At 48.1% G+C, this 22,858-nt stretch overlaps 1 protein-coding gene across 1 annotated transcript in view; it reads right to left on the bottom strand.

Annotated features, from left to right (window-relative positions):
* Nucleotides 1-11,482: 11,482 nt before the first annotated feature.
* LOC148442259 (fish-egg lectin-like) overlaps nucleotides 11,483-22,858 on the bottom strand; it is a 78,031-nt gene continuing 66,655 nt past the window's right edge. Inside the window, exons 3-4 of the mRNA XM_088464116.1 lie at nucleotides 15,307-15,640; nucleotides 11,483-11,648 (exon numbers count right to left, since the gene is read on the bottom strand). Of these exons, the coding sequence (XP_088320242.1) occupies nucleotides 11,483-11,648; nucleotides 15,307-15,640 (500 nt within the window). The remainder of the gene's footprint in view (nucleotides 11,649-15,306; nucleotides 15,641-22,858) is intronic.

The following is a 22,858-nucleotide window of genomic DNA, read 5'->3' as shown; positions in this document are numbered from 1 at the left end:
GAAATATTGCCAGACCAAAGAGGTGGAATGTTTGGCCTTCTGCCCAGGCATGACCGTGATGGGCTTTTTCATCCCACGGACAACAACTGTCTCCCCCAGAGCCTGATTTAAACAAACCACATCACCATCAGAATCCTCCTCGCCAACTTCCTCCTCAGCGCCAGCTACACCAGTATCCTCATCCTGTTGTACTTCAACAGTGACATCTTCAATTTGCATATCAGCAAGTGGACTGTGGGTGCTCCTTTCAGCACTTGCAGGGGGCGTGCAAATGGTGGAAAGAGCCACCTCTTCCCGTCCAGTGCTGGGAAGGTCAGGCATCGCAACCACCACCACACTTGGACTCTCCTTGGGGATTTGTGATATCTTCTTAGAACGCACAGTTCTTTGCTGTGCTTTTGCCAGCTTAACTCGTTTGATTTTTTTAGCGGGAGGAGGGCTTCCATCATCATGTGAAGCTGAACCACTAGTCATGAACATACTAGTCATACTAGTATGACACACACTAGTCATAGGGAAAGACCTTAGCCGTTTCTTGCCACTCCGTGTCATAAATGGCATATTGGCAAGTTTACGTTTCTCTTCAGATGATTTAAATGTTTTTTTTAAGGTAATTTTCCTGAACTTTGTCATTTGGGATTGTATGTGGCTTCTACTATGACATTGGGCATCGGCCTTGGCAGACGACGTTGATGGCATGTTATCGTCTATGTCATGACTAGTGGGAGCAGCTTCAGCACTAGGAGGAAGTGGTTCTTGATCTTTCTCTATTTTATTTTTATCGGAGAAAGCTTGGTCCTCCATTTATGTTATATCGATTTGATATATACGTGCGGCTAAGGCGCACACAAACACAGAAAATATTTTTTTATTTTTGCTGGAGAGTAGTGCACTTTGTGGGTTACACCACCCTTTAAGAAATGAGCCAGACGGCCCTTTACTTATGGGACACAGACGCACGCTTGGCGCTGCTCCTTTTTTGATGCACGTGCGGCTACTGCGCACACAATTCACAAACACAGAAAATATTTTTTTATTTGGTTTGGAGTGTACTTTGGGGGTTACAGACCCTTTATCGGTCAAGCCAGCCGGCCCTTTACTTATGACACAGGCGCACGTTTGGCACTACTTTGTTGATGCACATGCGGCTACTGCGCACACAATTCACAAACACAGAGAATATTTTTTTATTTGGTTTGGAGTGTACTTTGGGGGTTACAGCACCCTTTAACGGTCAAGCCAGCCGGCCCTTTACTTATCACACAGGCGCACGCTTGGCACTACTTTGTTGATGCACGTGCGGCTACTGCGCACACAATTCACAAACACAGAAAATATTTTTTTTTTTGGTTTGGACTGGAGTGTACTTTGGGGGTTACAGCACCCTTTAACGGTCGAGCCAGCCGGCCCTTTACTTATGACACAGGCGCACGCTTGGCACTACTTTGTTGATGCACGTGCGGCTACTGCGCACACAATTCACAAACACAGAAAATAATTTTTTTTTTGGTTTGGACTGGAGTGTACTTTGGGGGTTACAGCCCCCTTTAATGGTCAAGCCAGCCGGCCCTTTACTTATGACACAGGCGCACGCTTGGCACTACTTTGTTGATGCACGTGCGGCTACTGCGCACACAATTCACAAACACAGAAAATAATTTTTTTTTGGTTTGGACTGGAGTGTACTTTGGGAGTTACAGCACCCTTTAACGGTCAAGCCAGCCGGCCCTTTACTTATGACACAGGCGCACGCTTGGCACTACTTTGTTGATGCACGTGCGGCTACTGCGCACACAATTCACAAACACACAAAAAATATTATTTTTTTAGCACTTGGGGGGAGCACCCCTGATGGACAGAGCACCCCCTGGACAACACTACAGCACCCCTTTAGGACTGGGACACTGCACAGGACTTTGGAGAACTGACTGCACAACACAGTCCAGCCAGCCCCTATGGACTTTGAAGTAGTGGACACAGCCCCTATTAACAACAGCAGCACAGCACAACACAGCCAGCCCCTATGGACTTTGAAGTAGTGGACAACAGCAGCACAGCGCAGCACAGCACAGCACAGCACAACACTACTCTGCACTACACTACACTACACTACACTACACAGCCCAGCCAGCCCTAACTCCCAGCCTCCCTCTTCACTGTCCACAGCCGAGTGAGAAAATGGCGCTGACGCGGGTACCTTATATAGGATCCAAAACCCACGAGACTCGTAAGGCGGGATGATGACGTTTTGCCTCGATTTCAGATCCGAGTCAGGCGGGAAAAGTTGAGCCTGACTCGGATCTGCCTCGGATCGTGGGGGGCTCGGGGGGGTTCGGATTTCAGAAATCCTAAACCGCTCACCCCTAATATATATATATATATATATATATATATATATATATATATATATATATATCTGTCATTCTCATTTGTAGCTTCCCCAGCATCTCCTGGCTGCCCCAGGAGTACCCCTATCTCTTCCCCATGAGACTATGGCCCTTTTTCAGGTGCTTATGTCCCTATTTAAAAATGGGGGTGGCGCCAATGCTCTCTGGCACAGGGCACCAAAAAGTCTTGTTATGTATGTGTGATATATATATATGTATATGTATATATATATATACATACATACATACATACATACATACATACATATCACACACGGAGATAAAGTACCAGCCAATCAGCTCCTAACTGCCATGTCACAGGCTATGCTTGAAAAATGACGTTTAGTAGCTGGTTGGTTGGTACTCTATCTCCGTCCACTTTTTCTCCATCCACGGCTTAGTAAATAGGCCCCTATATATCCGTTAATTCTGGAACGCCACATCTTGTTTGTGATGTGATTGGCCAGTTGTTTATGAGTTGTCAGTGATGTGGTATCTGTGGTATAATTAATATGTTTATCCCTAGGGAGCGTAGTGTATTATAGAGTACCAAATATGTTTAAAAGATTTTATTTAAATATGAGTCAGTGCTGTCTGCGGGTTGAATCTGTTTGGGTAGGACAATGTCCAGTGTTTCAAACCCTTTGGACAAACTTAGGTTGTATGGGATAGATGTAGTATAGGATAATATGGTAAGGGTGTAGGTTACCCCTTTAGGGAGTATCATCCATACATATCTGGTCCTGTGGCCTTTGTTGTACGTCCCCCTCCTTGGCTACTATGCAGCCTCTGGGATCTACCTTCTACGGGAGGGATCCTCTTTGTGTCTTATGCAGCGCTCTGCAGTCTGGGTCCAATTCCACCTGTGGTTAAGGTGTACTGTTGTGTTGTGGTTAATGTGTACTGTTGTGTTGTGGTTAATGTGTACTGTTGTGTAGTGGTTAAGGTGTACTGTTGTGTTGTGGTTAAGGTGTACTGTTGTGTTGTGGTTAAGGTGTACTGTTGTGTAGTGGTTAAGGTGTACTGTTGTGTTGTGGTTAAGGTGTACTGTTGTGTTGTTGTTAATGTGTACTGTTGGGAAGTAGTTGTGACCAGCAGTCACAATATTGACAGAATGCCGGCTAGGCATTGATGATAGGTGTTGAAATACCGATGTCTATTATAATCCGACACCGGAATACAGGGCGACGCGTGTCTGAAAGAGGTAAGTTCGCGGCGCCCATTCTGTTAGCCATGAGAGGGTGAGGGTGGGGTTTAGGGCTGTTAGCGGGGTTAGCGTTTGTTTTTTTGGGGGGAGGTTAGGGTTCGGCACCCCTAGGGGGTAGGGTTAGGGTTAGGCACCCCCAGGCAGAGGTTAGGGTTAGGCATCCCCCCTGGAGGGTTAGGTTTAGGCAGCGGTAGGGGTGGGTTAGGGTTAGACACCCCTGGGGCGAGGTTAGGGTTAGGCACTAGGGTGGAGGTTAGCGTTAGGCCCACTAAGTGAAAGTTAGGGTTAGGGGGAGGGCAGGGAGATGTTAGCATACTTACCTGCCTCTGACAGAATTTTCACCCTGTCGGGCAGCCGCTGTTGGGATTTGAACCGGCATTTCAATCCCATTCCGTACTGTTGATGCTCCGGTACAGGGTATTGGAGGCAGTTGGTAAATGCAGGTATTTGACTGTAGATTCCGCCTTAGTATACCCTTGGATGTGCAGACTCAGGGGCCCATTTATCATGTACTATTTGCAGCATATTCATGTTTTTTCGGGTGCTAACCACAAATAATTAGTATGTCCCAGATGTATTGGAGATATCTGCTGCAGGCCCTCCATTTCCAACAGCAGTTCCTATGGAGAATGCGATGCTGTCGGATTCACCAAGCTCTGAAATGCAAAGATGGCGTTGTGTCCTGCTGTAGCCTATGGGCTGCAGATCACAAAAATTACCGGGAGAGGGGTTCAGTGGAAGCGGTACATGCGTGGCCTGTAAACCGCATCCCAGATAGAGTCCCGGCACTGGAGCGAAGAGACCACTGACGCAGTCACTTTGCTCCAAGCACATCGCAGAGACGGGCTCCATTCGGAAGGGCCTGTCCCTGCGGGTGCTCTGTATTTCATTGGCTCATATGATCGCATACTGCAATGCAATCGTGGGTGCTTATATCACGCCCAGATCGCATTGTGTATGTGATTATGGATAAATGGGTCCCTCAGTCTTGGATGCAGACCTCCTCCCTGATTCCAGGTCCAAGTGACTGTACTGCCATGTGTTCCACAAAGAAGTGGGTTCTCTACTGTCATATGTGGGAGCTCTGTTATTCCCTCCTTCTTGCTTCTTCTAGGAGAGTTGCATTCGCGGGGTGCTGCCTGGTCACTGCCGGTATGTGCTGTCAGCTTTTCTGTCATGCATGGAAGCTCAGGTGATCACCTGTAGGGAGCTACATTCATGCCTAGTCACTACCGATACTGTCAGCAGAGCCGTAACTAAATTTTTTGTTGCCCAGGGCCAGAAAGAGGATTGGTGCCCGCCGCCCCCCGCACCCCATGTTTTCAAAGAGGCGCTCATCCAAAAAAGGTGCATAACCACCTGTGGAAGGGGTATGACAAATCTGATTTGTCCCGTATATGATGATGAAGGGGTACCGATCCCTTTGATACACGATACTTCTGCAGATCGTAGTACTTAGATCTGTTAAGCTGCAATGCTGATTATTTTTTATAAAATGATATTGTGTCTCATATACAGTAGTTGGAATTTGCAGGCTTCCTTTTCTCCATGTGTAAGGTGTCTGATTGCCATGTGAGAGGTGATGGGTTCGAGTCCCGGGCATGACAGTATTTTGAAATGTGTGTGTTAAATAAAGAAGGATGTGACTGAATGTGCTTGGGGAGGTGGACAGATGGAGGAGGAGTCAACCAGGGAGGAGATAGGGGTGGCCAGGAGATGCCGGGGATATCAAAGAAGAGGAAGCTACAAGTGAGAATGATTATAAGCACAGGCCTTCCGAACAGCGACTGCAGTGCCCTGTGCCGTGGCACATGTCGCACCACTCTAGTTATGGCCCTGACTGTCAGCACTGTTTGCTGTCTGAGGGCTTGATTCAGGTTGGTTCACAATGCTGCGTTCGCACACGCAAAAATATGCTAATGAATGCATTCGCACTGCCGTCGCAACAAAAGATGCATACGCCCAGCAATACATAATGCCGCCCCCCCTTACCCTCTTCTCACATCTGTACTAATGTGCAAAATCATCGTTAACATCGGAGCTGCACGCACACTAATGGTTGACATGACCTGCCGCAGAAGTTGCTAAACTTCCTGCACGCTATGAGTACTCGTATGGGTTCGCTGTGAATAATTTAGGCACTCAAAATAGCAGGCATTCGCTATATAGCGAACAAACGTTTTTTGGCCGCACTGACTGGTTCACGCATGCGTATTACAAACCGTACGCATGCGCAGATGTGCGAACATCGCTCGGAACGAGCGAACGGCCGCTTACGAGCGGCTCTGAATGAGACCCTCTGTGATTTCAGCTCATATAGAAGTAATTGGATTTGTACCGTCATTCCATAACTGTGATATTTAGGCTAATTTATATAATATCTGTGAATTCGTATTACTCTAGACTTCATTACTTGTAAGTCAGCATCAGAGAACCATTTTCTGTATAGTCTTCAATTAAACGCCCTGAGTACAGCTGTTGTCCAAAATGCATAATAAACAACCATAAGACCTTAGTATTCTATAATATAAAAAAAGACAAGAAACAATTGTGGTGTAAAAAATTGGTCAGCGCTACTGTATTTAAATAAAATAGTTCTGGTGGTGGAAGAAAGGACGGCCAGGAGATTAGTGAAACCACTTGACTAATACAAGTTCACTTCGAACAAAGGAGCTCATTCAGACCCGGACGCTAAGCTGCGCTCTCAAGCAGCTAAAAGGGGCCGGGTATGCAAATGGCGCGATTGCACTGTCTGGTGGAAGGACGCCCTCTATGCCTTAGAGAGCCTTAGAGAGCGATGGCAGAGCGAATGCACACCAGTATAAAGACGCCCACCTATCTTTCTTAGTACACGTCATCTCCAGGAAGTGTATGATTAATCGGAACCATTGAGAGCCATCGGAGCTGCACGCAGCGCTTGAGGTAGACCCTACTCCGCTGCAAGCAGTGGGATCACTGCAGGCTAAAATACAACCAAGTGACGTGTACAATGACGCTGCCATGCTAATAATGCACACCCATAAAACTCAGTTTTAATGACCAGACACGCCTGCGTTCACACCACCACTCCCCCATTCCCAAGCACCTTCCCCTGTTACCACCCACAAACGGTGCTATCTGTCACTCAAAATAGCATCCAGTCTATGTACTATGAGCGCACGATTCCCAGACGCAGTGACTGGTTCGTGCATGCATACTTTGACACATATGCATGCGCAAACGTGCGATAATCGCCCATAGCGTGCATTTGCAGCTTAGCTAACGGGTCTGAATCAGGCCCAAAGGGCCTGATTTAGAGATGGACTCAATGGTGATTTTTACGCCGATAGAGCGATTGTTGCCTTTGCACATGCGTATAAGCAGCACTGCGTGTGCGCGGCCATCGCATTGCAGACGCACAGAAGAATCCATTGCAAAGTGAGCAACAGGCTGATAGCGTTTGAGGGTGGTCAGAAAAAGCAGGCGTCTGTACGTCTGAACACAGTTTCATGGGTGTGCATAAATTAGCCGCTGCGATTGCATACACAGCGTGAGAACCCTCTGCCTGTCAGGCGAGCTGCCGAGTTTGAGGCTGGTCAGACCTTCCTGCAAGGACAAGATGGCCGCTCGATGTGCGTTAATGTTACTGATATGTACGCAGATAAGAAGGCAGCGTTGGGCGTCCTTATGATCAGGGGATCTTTGGGTTATTAGCATGTTGTCTCTGCGTTCTGTATGAAATTGCAGCTGCAAACGCATTAGCTCCAATGTCTAAGTGGGACAATAACTTTAATAACAATGGAGGAGAAGATGCAACTGGTCCACTTTGTCGTGTAGGCCAATAAAATTACTTAATAACAGTAATTCATCCCAATAAAAGGTTCAAGTACCATAATGAAGATTGAAAAACTGTATCAGCCAATTAACACAATCCTTGAGGAAAGGAAAATGGTTACAAGTGTCTTGAAATCCCAGCATGATACAGAACGCAGAACTTATACTATAACAAACAGCCGGGTCCAGCTGTAGAGAGAATATAAGTGATCTCACCTCATCACCTTCTCATGTCCACTAGTTAGTGTTAGGGGCCCATTTATCAAAATGTATTTGAGGTAAAATCCCTGAAAACACCTATTTTTGGGGGTTTACTTCAAATACTAAGTATCCCCCGGATGTATGAAGGAGGGACCACAGCAGGTGATCCCTCCATTACCGCTGGCAGCCGCCTCTCCCGTAGGTTTCTATGGCGGATGCGATGCTGCCAAATGTACCAATATCCGGAATGCGATGCATTCCTGATATTGGCCCCCGCAGGTAACGACATCTGAACATGACATTACCCGCTGTAGCCTATGGGCTACACTGTGCACTATTAGCCAGCGGAGGGATCAGCCAGAACCCTCCATGGCTATGGCGGATGTGCAGTCCACCCCATCCAGTAGTGACCGCCCACTCTCTGGAGACATCGGAGGGACGGGCTCCTTTCAGAGTCCATGTCCCGGATGATGCATCCGGCCGAAGAGATCGCTTTTTTGCAAAGCATTCAGGGGCGTTACTGGCATGCCCTGATCCCTTTGCAAAAGCGATCGATGATAAATGGGCCCCTTAGTGTATTATGCATACTGTATAGCACAGGTATAAACAAATGACCACCAATGCGGTTTACTTCAGACACTGCCCTATGTCCTACACTTAGGGGGCTGGGCCCAAGAGTCCTCCGCTGCCTTCATTTGCCGCAGCTGTTACATGTGGCGTCACGTCTGCGGCACTGATATATCGGCTCCCAGAAGCACAATAGCAGATGGCAGCGGGGAGAGATTGTTGCTCAGGGCCAGTGTTAGCTGCCGAATCCTCCGCTGTTTTGACCGCTATATATGCAGCGTCTCGCATTTATTCCCCAAAAGGGGACTTCGTCAGAAGACATCCCCTTTTGGGGAAAAATCGTGTTAGGTAGATCACTATTGGATCGACCTGCACTGAAACACTGTATCAGCAGGCGGCCCCCTCTGCGATCCCGACAAGTAGCACTTCGAGATGATACGCCGCAAATAGCGGTCAAAAACCTCAGATAGGTACTGTGCATTCTGTGAAGCACACCCTGCACCCAAAGTATACTTACTTTGCTCCGGAATTTGGGTCCCTCCTCCTCTGCTGTGCCATCTGCCTAGCAACATCTTTGGGAAGATGGCGCTGGTACTGTGCCATAGCCTTTGACCTCTTGTGTGCATGCGCCATCTTGCCAAATATAACTGGGAAGATGATGCCGTGGAGGAGGAGGGGGGACCCCGCTTGCTGGGGCAAGTAAGATGCAGGGCTTTTGGGGGGCCCACTACACACTGGCACCCTCGGGTGTTAATATGTCCCTGGTGAATGAGTTCTACCCAGCTGCATCGGTAGCGGTGTGGGGCTGAGGTATTGTTATAAATTAATTATCAAAGGCTCTGATTTTATCAGCCCTTACGTATAATCCCTAGTCTCCATGGAGACCATCAATAATGGAGACGGCAGACAAATACAATTCATTAATTAAACATATTAAAAAAACAAACACGACTATGTTGTCCGTCATACTGTAACTCTATATAATAAAAAAAACTGTATGACAAATATATCCATAACAGGCACATTAATTAAAACTATTACAGTATATTTTATGTATAGGAGGGGACATTAGTAATTTCTGCTACATTTACATTTATGGATATGAGCTTTATTCCATCTGTTGTCTGGTAGGAAGTCATTTCTGCTATTTGTCTTCTGACATTTTACCCTTGCATTTTTATTGCATTTGGGTACATGGCCCATCATTGAGGAGATACACTGGAAAGATAGCATCCTAAGAGGACTCCTGAGAGAAACCTTGATGAGCAAAGTACAAAAATTAGTTGCATAAGCTTCTAACCTAGAAGGACAAGTGTCTCTGGGGGTGATGTACTAATCCCTGGAGAGAGATAAAGTACTAGCCAATCAGATCCTAACTGCCATGTTACAGGCTGTGTTTGAAAAATTACAGTTAGGAACTGATTGGTTGGTACTTTATCTCTCTCCACTTTATCTCTCCCCAAGGATTAGTACATCTACCCCTCATTCTGGGTCTGTTATCTTTATTTCTTGTCTGGTGTGGTTTTCCGATTTATCTGGTGTCAAAGTCAAATAATTGGATATGATCGCTTGCAATTATTATCTGATGATCTAATCGTCTGTGGTCTGACAATGTGTTACCACGACGCTACTTTGTGTCGGCGCAATCCAATGCACACAAATGCGATTCTACAACACACATATACTGACGCACACATATATATATATATACATATATATATATATACACAGATGCTCGTATGTGTATTCATATACGTACACATAGACGCTCGTACGCGTATTCACATACACACATACGCACATTTGCTATTTCAATACACAGACACACATATGCGAACGCATATGTATAAAATGGTTCCCACACACTATAGTTAATAACCAGAGTTATTAAAGGTATTATATGTTAATAATTATGATGTAATATGTACTTAAATAAGATCTAAGGTTTAGAATACTGTGGACATGTCATGTTTGGTATCATACTAAATCCCTGTTTGTTTGCAGACATCCGTTTCTATCGGCAAGGAAATCGCATCATGCGTCCGCTAGTTATGGATAATAGGGAGTTATTACCTAGAATGTTATTACTTATGTGCAGTGTTGTAGTCAGTTTTAACCAGTTGTTCGGCGGGAAGCTACATAGAGAGACTGTTGGAAGAATGAGCCATACCCCTGATGACACCGTATGAACTGACCAATGACCAGATTATCCAGAAGCAAGAACCAATGGAAACCTGTCAACTAGTCCCTTTGTTAACTCTGAACTTTGTAAGGTATATAGGCTGTGTCCCGATCCCAGTGTAGACACATCTTCTTGCGACCGCAGACTTCTGGATTGATGACTGTATACTGGGACCAGTGCGCACGCGTATGTATCGGCTGTACTTATTGCTTTTTACTCTAATTGTTAAATCTTTCATCGTGTTACTTTTTCTTTACATAAATAACTTTTTGTGCTTTGGAACCACACGATTGGACTAGAAAGCAATTGTTTCTTAAGCGACTTGCAGCGCTAAATAGCGACTAGCGACTAGGAGGAATCAATACTGGTGACACATGAAGAAACCTTTTCTTAGTGGAAAAATAAAGGAAATTTGGTGTCAGCATATACTGTATACTCATAAGGACTTCTCCCAATTTGTACTTTGTCTGTGAGACTGTTCTAACAATGGGGTCACTTGACTTTCTCCTTCTCCCTTGGCACACCAAGGGGTACATTTACTAAAGTGAGAGTTTTTAGAAGTGGAGATGTTGTCCATAGCAACCAACCAGATTTTAGCTATTATCTTCTAGAATCTGCTAGTTAAATGTTAAGTAGAATCTGATTGGTTGCTATGGGCAACATTTCCATTTCTAAAAACTCTCACTTTAGTAAATATACCCCCATGGGTGATCTATATCTGACAGAATTACGCTATGAGGTACTGTTTTCTGGTTTACTACATGCTTTGTAACCACCACTGTTAAGTGATATCACATGGAGATTACAAGATCTCTCTGATGCTGGGACTATATACACGCACCTATTCTTGTGTATAATTATTGTCTATATGGGACTATTAGAGAATTGTGAAGTGTCTCTTGTCTACACAATAGGCTGCCGTATAGACAGGAACCTGTGATTCTTTCCATATTTATATTCTCTGGGAAACTAATAGATATTTTACCTTGACATATAAAGGACAAAATATTTGAATTTGCATGCTTTATTGTGGTACACAGACCCAGAGTTGTAAGGACATTATTACACTATAAATTCCATTAGCTGAGATTTTGTTTTAAGTCTGCTCTCATATTCACTCTGTTATCATGTAGACAGGAAAACTGCGCCATTGACTTTACATTTAAAGATTTCTCCTTTCAGTGAGAGAAGCCATAGGAATCCGGCATCATAGGTTACGTGCCTGATACTGAAAGAAAAATCCATTTTTATCCACGATGTTCCGATAGGATTCTCAGTAGTGACCCCCTCCCTGGAATAGAGAGGGAAGGATGATTGAGTATAGGACATTGACATAATTATTGTAATAATAAGATACTGTAATTGTAATAGATGAAATCTGATTGGAAGTCACCTGTCATCTACGTACTGTACACTGGTGGTGGCAGACATTTTATGAACTGGAGCAATAGTCACGAGAATGCTATTTACCACTGCCATCTCTGTGCTCTTACATAAGCTGAGCCAGTAAGCACAGTAATCATGAGAATTCAACCTGCCAGTTCACTAGATACCAGTGTCCTCTCTAAGGGGGAGATGTATCAAGGCTAGGGGGTTAATGCAATAGCCTGCGACTTGTAGGCATCAGCAAGTCCAGACGATGTTTTAAACCAGCAATTATTTAAAGTCTTTTTTTTTAAATATATTTTTTACAGTTGGTCTACAAGTTCCAATGGCCCTTGAAAGTCCGCTTTGGGGTTGGTTTTACATTAGAGCAGGGGGACCCCACGCTGTGTGTCTCCCTGCTATAGTTCAGTGGCTGGCTGGTTCAGTCTGGTGCTGGTTACTGGAGAAATAGGGGGATACCAATCTGGTTTTCCCACTTATTTTCCAGTACCAGACTGGGGTCAGAGGTCCTGTACTGGAATTCAGAAGCGATTTTGTTGTGATTTTGTACAATTTTTAGTAAATCCATGATTTCTATTGTGGTCTATGTAAAGCATACAGGGCCTGATTCAGACCCGGGCGCTAAGCTGCGAACGCACACTATGGCCGATAATCGCACATTTGCACGTGTGTGCGGCAACATGCGCATGCGAGAGTCACTCATTGCGGTCAGGAATTGAGCGCTCGTAGTACAGACTGGACGCTACTTTGAGTGACAGCGCCATTTGTGGGTGGTAACAGGGGAAGGTGCTTGTGAATAGGGGAGTGGATGTGCGAACGCAGGCGTGTCTGGGCATCTAAATGGCATTTTAGGGGTGTGCATAATTAGCAAGGAAGCGTCATTGGACACGTCACTTGGTTGTACTTGAGCCGCCAGCAGTGATAGCAGTGCTGGTGGTGGGGTAGGGTCTACCTCAAGTGCTGCGTGCTGCTCCGATGGCTCTCGATGTTACGATTAATCATACACTTCCTGGAGATGACGTGTGCTAAGAATGAAAAGTGGGCGGCTTTATACTCCGGCGTGCGTTCGCTCTACCGTCGCTCTCTAAGACATAGAGGGCTTCCTTCCACCAGACAGTGCGATCACGGCATCTGCATACCCGGCCTCTTTTAGCTGCGTGAGATCGCAGCTGAGCTTCCGGGTCTGAATGAGCTCCAGAGTACAATGTTTTGACTGATGGTCTAATGCCATCTAAATTTTTTTTGTACCTGCAATTTCAGTGTGAGTTTGGCTTTAATTATGCCGGCCATACACTATACAATTATCGGGGTGATCTACACCGATATCAACTGATCCCCCCGATAAATGCACTGTGTGTGCAGGCGACCAAGGGTAAAATATCGATCGGTCGGACATGCCGGCCTGTCCAGCATGCCTGTCCGATGCGATATTTTGTATGTTAAATGTCGGCTGCATCGGGCAGTGAATGCCCAGCCGCGGCCGACAGACAGACATTTTTCCTGTTCCTTCACAGGGAAGGAACAGGGAAATGTCTCCTCCCCAGGGGCGGATGGCAGATATCGGGGGGACAATACACTGAGTTATCTCACAATGGGCGGGATGCACTAAATGGAAAATGCAATAAGAAAAACCTGTTTTCGGGGTTTTACCGCATTTTCCATATCCACTATTGGGTGTCCGCCATGGCTCCGATGCGGAGGGTAATGCCAGCTTTTGTTGGTGTTACCCTATAGAAGCCTATGCAGGAGTGTTTCTAGAGAGGAGGGGGCCGTGTGCAGTCTCCGACATGGGCCCCCTCCTCTCTGTCCGGCGGCCGGCAGCGCACTGAGCTGTGTGCGGCCAGCGCCAGAGTTATAGACTCTGGGCACTAGAGTGCGCCCAGAGTCTATAGAGTATGTGCAGGTCACCGGGAAAATGGCTGCGGCGGCCATTTTCCCTGTACTGCACATGCGCAAATGACGGTAAAATGGCCGCGGCGGCCATTTCCCAGTCGCCTTTACAGTGCCGGACCCCTCGCAGACGTGGGACTCCGGAGAGGTAAGTAATACTATGGGTGCAGGGTGTGCGGCATACTTGCCTACCCTCCCGATTTGGTCTGGAGCCTCCCGAAAATCGGGTGCCACTCCCGACCTCCCGGGAAGGCAGGCAATCCTCCCAGCCTCGGCGATGTGTCCGCACCCCCCGCGCTTTTAATTACACACCCCGGCAGCAGGGGGGCCGGTGACGCGATTCGCGCTGAATCGCGTCATCGTGGCTCCGCCCCTGGCTGCACAATGCCATTAATCACGGCATTGTGAAGAGGGGGCGGAGCCACGATGACACGATCGCGCTGTCATGCCCATGCTCCGCCCCCAATTCAGCGTCATGTGCTTGACCCCACCCCCTTTGGCCCCGTCACGCCCCCACCCCAGTAAGCCCGACAGCTCCCTCCCGGAAGGAGGGAGCTAAATGTTGGCAAGCATGGTGTGCGGCTCTGGGCCCCCCTGGACACAGAGGCCCGTGTTCCCCGCACACCTTGCACCCATTATAGATACGCCCCTGGGCCTCTACCGCATCACGCTGCTATGAGGGATCAGATCCCTCGCAGAATGCCCCACAGCCGCCACATCATATGTGATCAGTACGGATGTGATGTCAGGCGGTATGTACAGCATTATGTTAGTGCATATGTGATCGTTAAGAATGCGATGTCTGGCGGTATGTACAGCATTATGTTAGTGCATATGTGATCAGTAATAATGCGATGTCTGGCGGTATGTACAGCATTAGGTTAATGCATATGTGATCAGTATGGATGCGATGTCTGGTGGTATGTACAGCATTATGTTAGTGCATATGTGATCAGTAATAATGCGATGTCTGGCGGTATGTAGTGCATATGTGATCAGTACGGATGCGATGTCTGGCGGTATGTACAGCATTATGTTAGTGCATATGTGATCAGTAATAATGCGATGTCTGGCGGTATGTACAGCATTATGTTAGTGCATATGTGATCAGTACGGATGCGATGTCTGGCGATATGTACAGCATTAGGTTAGTGCATCCCACCCATTGTCGGCCTGACAGGCATTGTATCTGGCAGTGTATGCCCAGCATAAGTCTCTGACTTGCAAGATTGGGGGATATTGCAGAAAAACAAAAAGATCAAAATCGACCTTTAGTAAATTTACCCCCTAAAGTCTGTATACTGAGCACAGTCCTAAACGCAGTCTTGATGCTGTACCAGTCACACATGGGGCCGTGAATACAGAAGTGGGGGTAGCCACTGTAGGGGACGTGACTATGCCCTGATCTATACAGTATATTGCTACTGTGCACACCGGGCATACTCGCAGCATCACAGGGGGGCATGGTTACGCCTCCCCTGCACTTCTGGGCCTTACATAGTCCTGGGCATAGGTCATTTGGACACTCTCCCCTCCTTTTGGCAACCCTGGTTACTCCATCTGCTGGAATAGAAAGATGCTACATCTGTATCACTATGATCCTGAAAAGCTTAATAAAATGTATTGTAGTTAAATAATGTCATTTACTTTACAAAGTGACCCCAGTGCTATACCTGTAGAACACATCGCCATTGGAGTCCACGCCATACACTGAACCATCAGTACCGACTTCCACCATGACTAGACTCCCTGGTATCAGCCGCCATTCAGTTCCCTGGCAGGCTGTGGGTTTCACATGGTAGCGGTAATATATATCGCTGTAGCGGTTCGCTCCCCAACAGCCACGGAGCCCACAGCTGTAATATTTCAGACTCCCATCTATTCTTGTGTATGATGGTTTTGAAGGTGTGGAAACTGTTTGTCCCTCATTCAGGCAAAAAATTTCATCATTCATATTCACACCAGAAATGAACTTGTTGCCTCCAGCATCCACCTGTTTCAGAAGACCTGTAGTGAGAGAGTGGACATGGATTAGTGTAAAGGTGCCTACACACTTGGCGATATTCTCATGATCCGACATTGTGTCCGATTTCCCCTGGAACTCTCCCCGGCAGTCGTGGGCACGATTTGGTGTTAAAAACTGTCCAATGTGACAAATGATCTATTCTGCCTCCTAATATGCCAGTGCATTGTGTCTGAGATTGTCAGATCTGCCCTACAGCACGGCAGATCCAAAGATGTGATGTACGACCTGCGAGGACGCGCATCGTCATCGTGAGTGGACACACAATTTTGGCGTATTTTACACGATTTGTCGCCACGATGCATCGGAATCAGGCAAATTGTGTAAAATATCGCTAAGTGTATAGGCAGTAGGCACCTTAACATGCTTACACAGAGGTGATCATTTGTGTACTTCATTGGTCTTACAGACCTAGCAAAGGTCTTTACTGTGTATAACTATAGTATGCTTTAATGGGTTCCTATATGTTCTGCTCATATTGATTTGTATCATATTGAAACATTACAAAGCACAATGTAAAATAATAACTACAGATTAAATAGATTTAGATTATTTTAAAATGTCATTAATTTATGTCAAACAAGGCAGGTCTAAAGTTCCAAACCTCATGATGGTTGTTGTAGCTGTATATCCGGCTTCATCTCGCCCTTGTGGTGAACTGTCAGAGATACAGTATGTAAGCTACGAGTGGGGAACCAAAATTTATTGTCATATATGCAGTCATTGGTAACTGCCATTTTGGGGTATAAAGCTATCCGCAACTGATACTTAGGGTCTCAGAACACTGGCATGCTTACATGTAGGCAGTTCTAGGGGTGGGCAAGCATGGCTATCGCCCGGGGAGCTGCAGCTTGAGCCCGTGGCCGCAGTCACCCTGCTGGCGCCCCTACAACCGCCACTGATACTATCCTTGTCCGCCCTTGCCCGCCAAGGCCACAGCCGCCATTACCCTCACGGAACTGGCCTGGCATCAGCATCAGACTGTAACACCCTGTACAGCCTTCAATAAGACACTATGGGCCATATTCAATTTGAGGTGAAAAGTCCGACCCCTATACATTCCTTTATGATCACTGGGTACTACCCTATGACATTATAACCAGAGAGTTATGATTATTGCCAAACAACAGGGCACCATTTAGAGGATGTAAGCTGGATAATGGCTACTGTGGATTATGCAACTACAGGAGCCATTACAATGTGTGATGTGTTCATGTATGTCTGTATGTATATATGTTTAAGTATCTGGACATGCACATCACATTTTATATATATCTATAATATCTATATGTGCAATCATGTTTATCTGATTAACATCATTGTGAAGGAATCTACAACTAAGCATTTAGTCCCATATTTATTTATCCCCGATTATGAACTGCCAGTGAAGAGGGAACATCGAGAACAGATGAGATTAAGGACCGCCCACTTTGGCTTACATCATATCAATATGGGAACACTGGGCCTATAAAACCACAAAGAGTTAACCTATCAGCACCTCCTTGACAAAGGCGGAAACGTGTTTGAGACCCCACACCACACGTATGACAGAGGAGTTAACCCACAACCTTATGCACCATCAACCGCTGCTACCAACTCCCGTGGCTCGGTGATTACGCGGCCCCGACCACACACCACATCGAGACGGAAGTAAGCGAGAGAAGACAGCATCAGGGAGGACCGGTTATCTGGAAGTTACAGAGGAAGGAAAGTGTCCTCAAGGAGGGGGTCAATGGTGTGCAGCTCGTTAAGAGCCCACGCAGTTACATCCCCTCCACAAATGGCAGCCATTTTGTTTATTCGTGACATAAGATTCGACATCATCCAGTGACTATCACAGGTTCATCCTGTGTTAGTTTTTCTTGTCTGATTTGGGCAGTCTTTCATTCACCACTCATCTACTGTGTGACCCGCTGTGGTCAGTGTGTTACACATCAAGAATAACACTATTATCTTACTACATTAGGTCAATTTTGTATGTATCTGATTTTCTTAGCATACAGCACCTTTAGTTGGACGCTTCATCAAGTCTTATACCCAGTGTGTCTTTGTAATTTTACTATTTGTTATTTAGTAAACATTTATTATTGTATTTACACCTAGTATTCATTCTTAATAGCACGTCCACACAGTGTGAACAGTGGAAAACATATTGCCTCATTGCATTAACCAATACTATTAAAAAGGGTGTAGCGCTCCGACCGCATCCTTTATTACTGGAATTTATATTTAGGAGAAGGGACTGCTCCAGTATCGGAGGAGCTCCCCATAACACAATCAGCGCATTTCTGTAGCGCATGGTCGCACTCTATATTATAAAAGCATATTTTTAAGTCCCGAGAGTAATTTTTTAAAATTCTTCAAAAATGCACCTGCCGCTACCAGCCGCATTCTAGAAAACACCTGCTGCATACTTGGAATCCCACCAGGGAATCGATTTCACTAGTTTAGAAGCCTGTCCCCCAATATTTTTTTTTTCCGCCCCAAAATAAAAGTAAATTTTTTGGGGTGTCCAGAGGACCTTTTTTAATTCTTTTTTTAAAACAGATTACTAAAAGGGCTGCACGCTATTTTTTTTTTATTCTGCACCCCAAAACCCCAATTCTGCACTTTTTTTTGCCACCTAAACAGTGGTGAAAATGTATCCCCATTTTTTTTCAAAGACTTTTCGCACCTGGGGATAAGTGAACCAGGCGAAAATGACGACATCAGTTGTAAATTATCGGCGTTAATGGACTTTTCGCCTGTAATTGAATATGGCCCAATGCCGGTGAAGCTTAGCATCTGGGGTGGGTGTGGGGCTGCCTGATGATTCCTCAGTGGTCCGAGGAGTCATCATAAAACAACCCCATCTCCAACTCAGTGCTCAGCCTCTCTAGGTACCGGCCAGCAGCAGCAGCAGCTACCGGCCGGTGAGTAGTAATAATTTCTATGAAAATAAAAGTTAAGTGCAGTACAGTGAGGGGAGCCGCGGCTGCAGGAGGGGGTGGGGTTATTTTAGTTGTAATACCTGGAGGAGGGGAATGGGAACACAAGGGAAAAGAGGAATCCTGTGAGGGATGTGGATAGGGGAAGGGGAGAAAGCCCAGTGTTGCTGTAGCTAGGGCAAGGGGAGCATTGTGTGGGTTGTGGATGGGGGAAGGGGAGCCCTGTGTAGCTGAAGCTAGGGGAAGGGAAGTCCTGTGTGGGATGTGGGTGGGGGAAGGGGAGCCCTCTGTTCATGTAGGTAGGGGAAAGGAAGCCCTGTGTTGGTTGTGGATGGGGTAAAGAGAGCACTGTGTGTGATGTAGAAAGGGGAGCCTTGTGTGGGACATAGACAGGGAAAGAGGAGTGCAGTGTTTGGGATGTGAATGGGAGAAGGGGAGCACTGAGTGTGGGATATGGATGGGAGAAGGGAAGCGCATTATGTGGAATGTGGATGGGAGAAGTGGTGTGGGATGTGGATAGGGGATGGGGAGCGCAGTGTGGGATGTGGCTGGGGGAAGGGGAGCACAGTGTGTGGGATGTGGATGGGGGAAGGGGAGCACAGTGTGTGGGATGTGGATAGGGGAAGGGGAGCACAGTGTGTGGGATGTGGATAGGGGAAGGGGAGCACAGTGTGTGGGATGTGGATAGGGGAAGGGGAGCACAGTGTGTGGGATGTGGATAGGGGAAGGGGAGTGCAGTGTGGGATGTGGATAGGGAAAGGGGAGCGCAGTGTGTGGGATGTGGATAGGGGAAGGAGAGCACAGTGTGTGGGATGTGGATAGGGGAAGGAGAGCACAGTGTGTGGGATGTGGATAGCGGAAGGGGAGCACAGTGTGTGGGATGTGGATAGGGGAAGGGGAGCACAGTGTGTAGGATGTGGATAGGGAAAGGAGAGCACTGTGTGTGGAATGTGGATAGGAGAAGGGGAGCACAGTGTGGGATGTGGATAGGGGAAGGGGAGTGCAGTGTGTGGGAAGTGGATAGGGGAAGGGGAGCGCAGTGTGTGGGATGTGGAAAGGGGAGTGCAGTGTATTGGATGTGGTAAGGGAAGGGGAGCACAGTGTGTGGGATGTGGATTAGGAAGGGGAGCCCTGTGTGTGGGATGTGGATACGAGAACGGGAGCGCAGTGTGTGGGATGTGGATAGGGGAAGGGGAGTGCAGTGTGTGGGATGTGGATAGGAGAAGGGGAGTGCAGTGTGTGGGATGTGGATAGGGGAATGGGAGCGCAGTGCGGGATGTGGATAGGGGAAGGGGAGCGCAGTGTGTGGGATGTGGATGGGGAAGTGGAGCACAGTGTGTGGGATGTGTGTGGGAGAAGGGGAGCACAGTGTGTGGGATGTGGATAGGGGAAGGGGAGAGCAGTGTGTGGGATGTGGATAGGGGAAGAGGAGCGCAGTGGGATATGGATAGGGGAAGGGGAGCGCAGTGTGTGGGATATGGATGGGAGAAGGGGAGCACAGTGTGTGGGATGTGGATAGGGGAAGGGGAGTGCAGTCTGTGGGATATGGATGGGAGAAGGGGAGCACAGTGTGGGAGGTGGATAGAGGAAGGGGAGCACAGTGTGTGGGATGTGGATAGGGGAAGGGGAGCACAGTCTGGGATATGGAAGGGAGAAGGGGAGTGCAGTGTGGGATGTGGATAGAGGAAGGGGAGCACAGTGTGTGGGATGAGGATAGGAGAAGGGGAGCGCAATGTGTGGGATGTGGATAGGAGAAGGGTAGCGATGTGTGGGATGTGGATAGGGGAAGGGGAGCACAGTGTGTGCGATGTGGGTGGGAGAAGCGGTGTAGGATGTGGCTGGGGGAAGGGGAGTGCAGTGTGGGATGTGGAAAGGGGAGTGCAGTGTATTGGATGTGGTAAGGGAGGGGAGCACAGTGTGTGGGATGTGGATAGGGGAAGGGGAGCACAGAGTGGGATGTGGATAGGGAAATGGGAGTGCAGTGTATGGGATGTGGATTAGGAAAGGTAGCACTGTGTGTGGGATGTGGATAGGAGAAGGGGAGCGCAGTGTGTGGGATGTGGATAGGGGAAGGGGAGTGCAGTGTGTGGGATGTGGATAGGGGAAGGGGAGCGCAGTGTGGGATGTGGATAGGTGAAGGGGAGCACAGTGTGTGGGATGTGGATAGGGAAAGGGGAGCACAGTGTGTGGGATGTGGATAGGGGAAAGGGAGCGCAGTGTGTGGGATGTGGATGGGAGAAGGGGAGCGCAGTGTGTGGGATGTGGATAGGGGAAAGGTAGTGCAGTGTGTGGGATGTGGGTGGGAGAAGGGGAGCGCAGTGTGTGGGATGTGGATAGGGGAAAGGGAGTGCAGTGTGTGGGATGTGGGTGGGAGAAGGGGAGCGCAGTGTGTGGGATGTGGATAGGGGAAGGTGAGCACAGTGTGGGATGTGGATAGGGGAAGGGGAGCACAGTGTGTGGGATATGGATAGGTGTAGGGGAGCACCGTGTGGGATGTGGGTGGGAGATGGGGAGTGCAGTGTGGGATGTGGATAGGTGAAGGGGAGCACAGTGTGTGGGATGTGGATAGGTGAAGGGGAGCACAGTGTGGGTTGTGGATAGGGGAAGGGGAGCACAGTGTGTGGGATGTGGATAGGGGAAGGGGAGCTCAGTGTGTAGGATGTGGATAGGGGAAGGGGAGCGCAGTATTTGGGATGTGGATAGGGGAAGAGGAGCACAGTGTGTGGGATGTGAATAGGAGAAGGGGAGCTCATTGTGTGGGATGTGGATAGGGGAAGGGGAGCGCAGTGTGTGGGATGTGGATAGGGGAAGGGGAGTGCAGTGTGTGGGATGTGGATAGGGGAAGGGGAGCGCAGTGTGGGATGTGGATAGGTGAAGGGGAGCACAGTGTGTGGGATGTGGATAGGGAAAGGGGAGCACAGTGTGTGGGATGTGGATAGGGGAAAGGGAGCGCAGTGTGTGGGATGTGGATGGGAGAAGGGGAGCGCAGTGTGTGGGATGTGGATAGGGGAAAGGGAGTGCAGTGTGTGGGATGTGGGTGGGAGAAGGGAGCGCAGTGTGTGGGATGTGGATAGGGGAAGGTGAGCACAGTGTGGGATGTGGATAGGGGAAGGGGAGCACAGTGTGTGGGATATGGATAGGTGTAGGGGAGCACCGTGTGGGATGTGGGTGGGAGATGGGGAGTGCAGTGTGGGATGTGGATAGGTGAAGGGGAGCACAGTGTGTGGGATGTGGATAGGTGAAGGGGAGCACAGTGTGGGTTGTGGATAGGGGAAGGGGAGCACAGTGTGTGGGATGTGGATAGGGGAAGGGGAGCTCAGTGTGTAGGATGTGGATAGGGGAAGGGGAGCGCAGTATTTGGGATGTGGATAGGGGAAGAGGAGCACAGTGTGTGGGATGTGAATAGGAGAAGGGGAGCTCATTGTGTGGGATGTGGATAGGGGAAGGGGAGCGCAGTGTGTGGGATGTGGATAGGGGAAGGGGAGTGCAGTGTGTGGGATGTGGATAGGGGAAGGGGAGCGCAGTGTGGGATGTGGATAGGTGAAGGGGAGCACAGTGTGTGGGATGTGGATAGGGAAAGGGGAGCACAGTGTGTGGGATGTGGATAGGGGAAAGGGAGCGCAGTGTGTGGGATGTGGATGGGAGAAGGGGAGCGCAGTGTGTGGGATGTGGATAGGGGAAAGGGAGTGCAGTGTGTGGGATGTGGGTGGGAGAAGGGGAGCGCAGTGTGTGGGATGTGGATAGGGGAAGGTGAGCACAGTGTGGGATGTGGATAGTGGAAGGGGAGCACAGTGTGTGGGATATGGATAGGTGTAGGGGAGCACCATGTGGGATGTGGGTGGGAGATGGGGAGCACAGTGTGTGGGATGTGGATAGGTGAAGGGGAGCACAGTGTGGGTTGTGGATAGGGGAAGGGGAGCACAGTGTGTGGGATGTGGATAGGGGAAGGGGAGCTCAGTGTGTAGGATGTGGATAGGGGAAGGGGAGCGCAGTATTTGGGATGTGGATAGGGGAAGAGGAACACAGTGTGTGGGATGTGAATAGGAGAAGGGGAGCTCATTGTGTGGGATGTGGATAGGGGAAGGGGAGCGCAGTGTTTGGGATGTGGATAGGGGAAGAGGAGCACAGTGTGTGGGATGTGGATAGGAGAAGAGGAGCACAGTGTGTGGGATGTGAAAAGGGAAGAAGAGCGCAGTATGTAGGATGTGGAAAGGAGAAGGGTAGCGAAATGTGGGATATGGATAGGGGAAAGGGAGCGCAGTGTGTGGGATATGG

Source organism: Taudactylus pleione, unplaced genomic scaffold (genome assembly GCF_031769625.1).
Source record: "Taudactylus pleione unplaced genomic scaffold, aTauple2 ptg001592l, whole genome shotgun sequence".
NCBI lineage: Eukaryota > Metazoa > Chordata > Amphibia > Anura > Myobatrachidae > Taudactylus > Taudactylus pleione.
The sequence above is the reverse complement of the archived record's forward strand: the minus strand, read 5'-3'. Positions and strand labels throughout refer to the sequence as shown.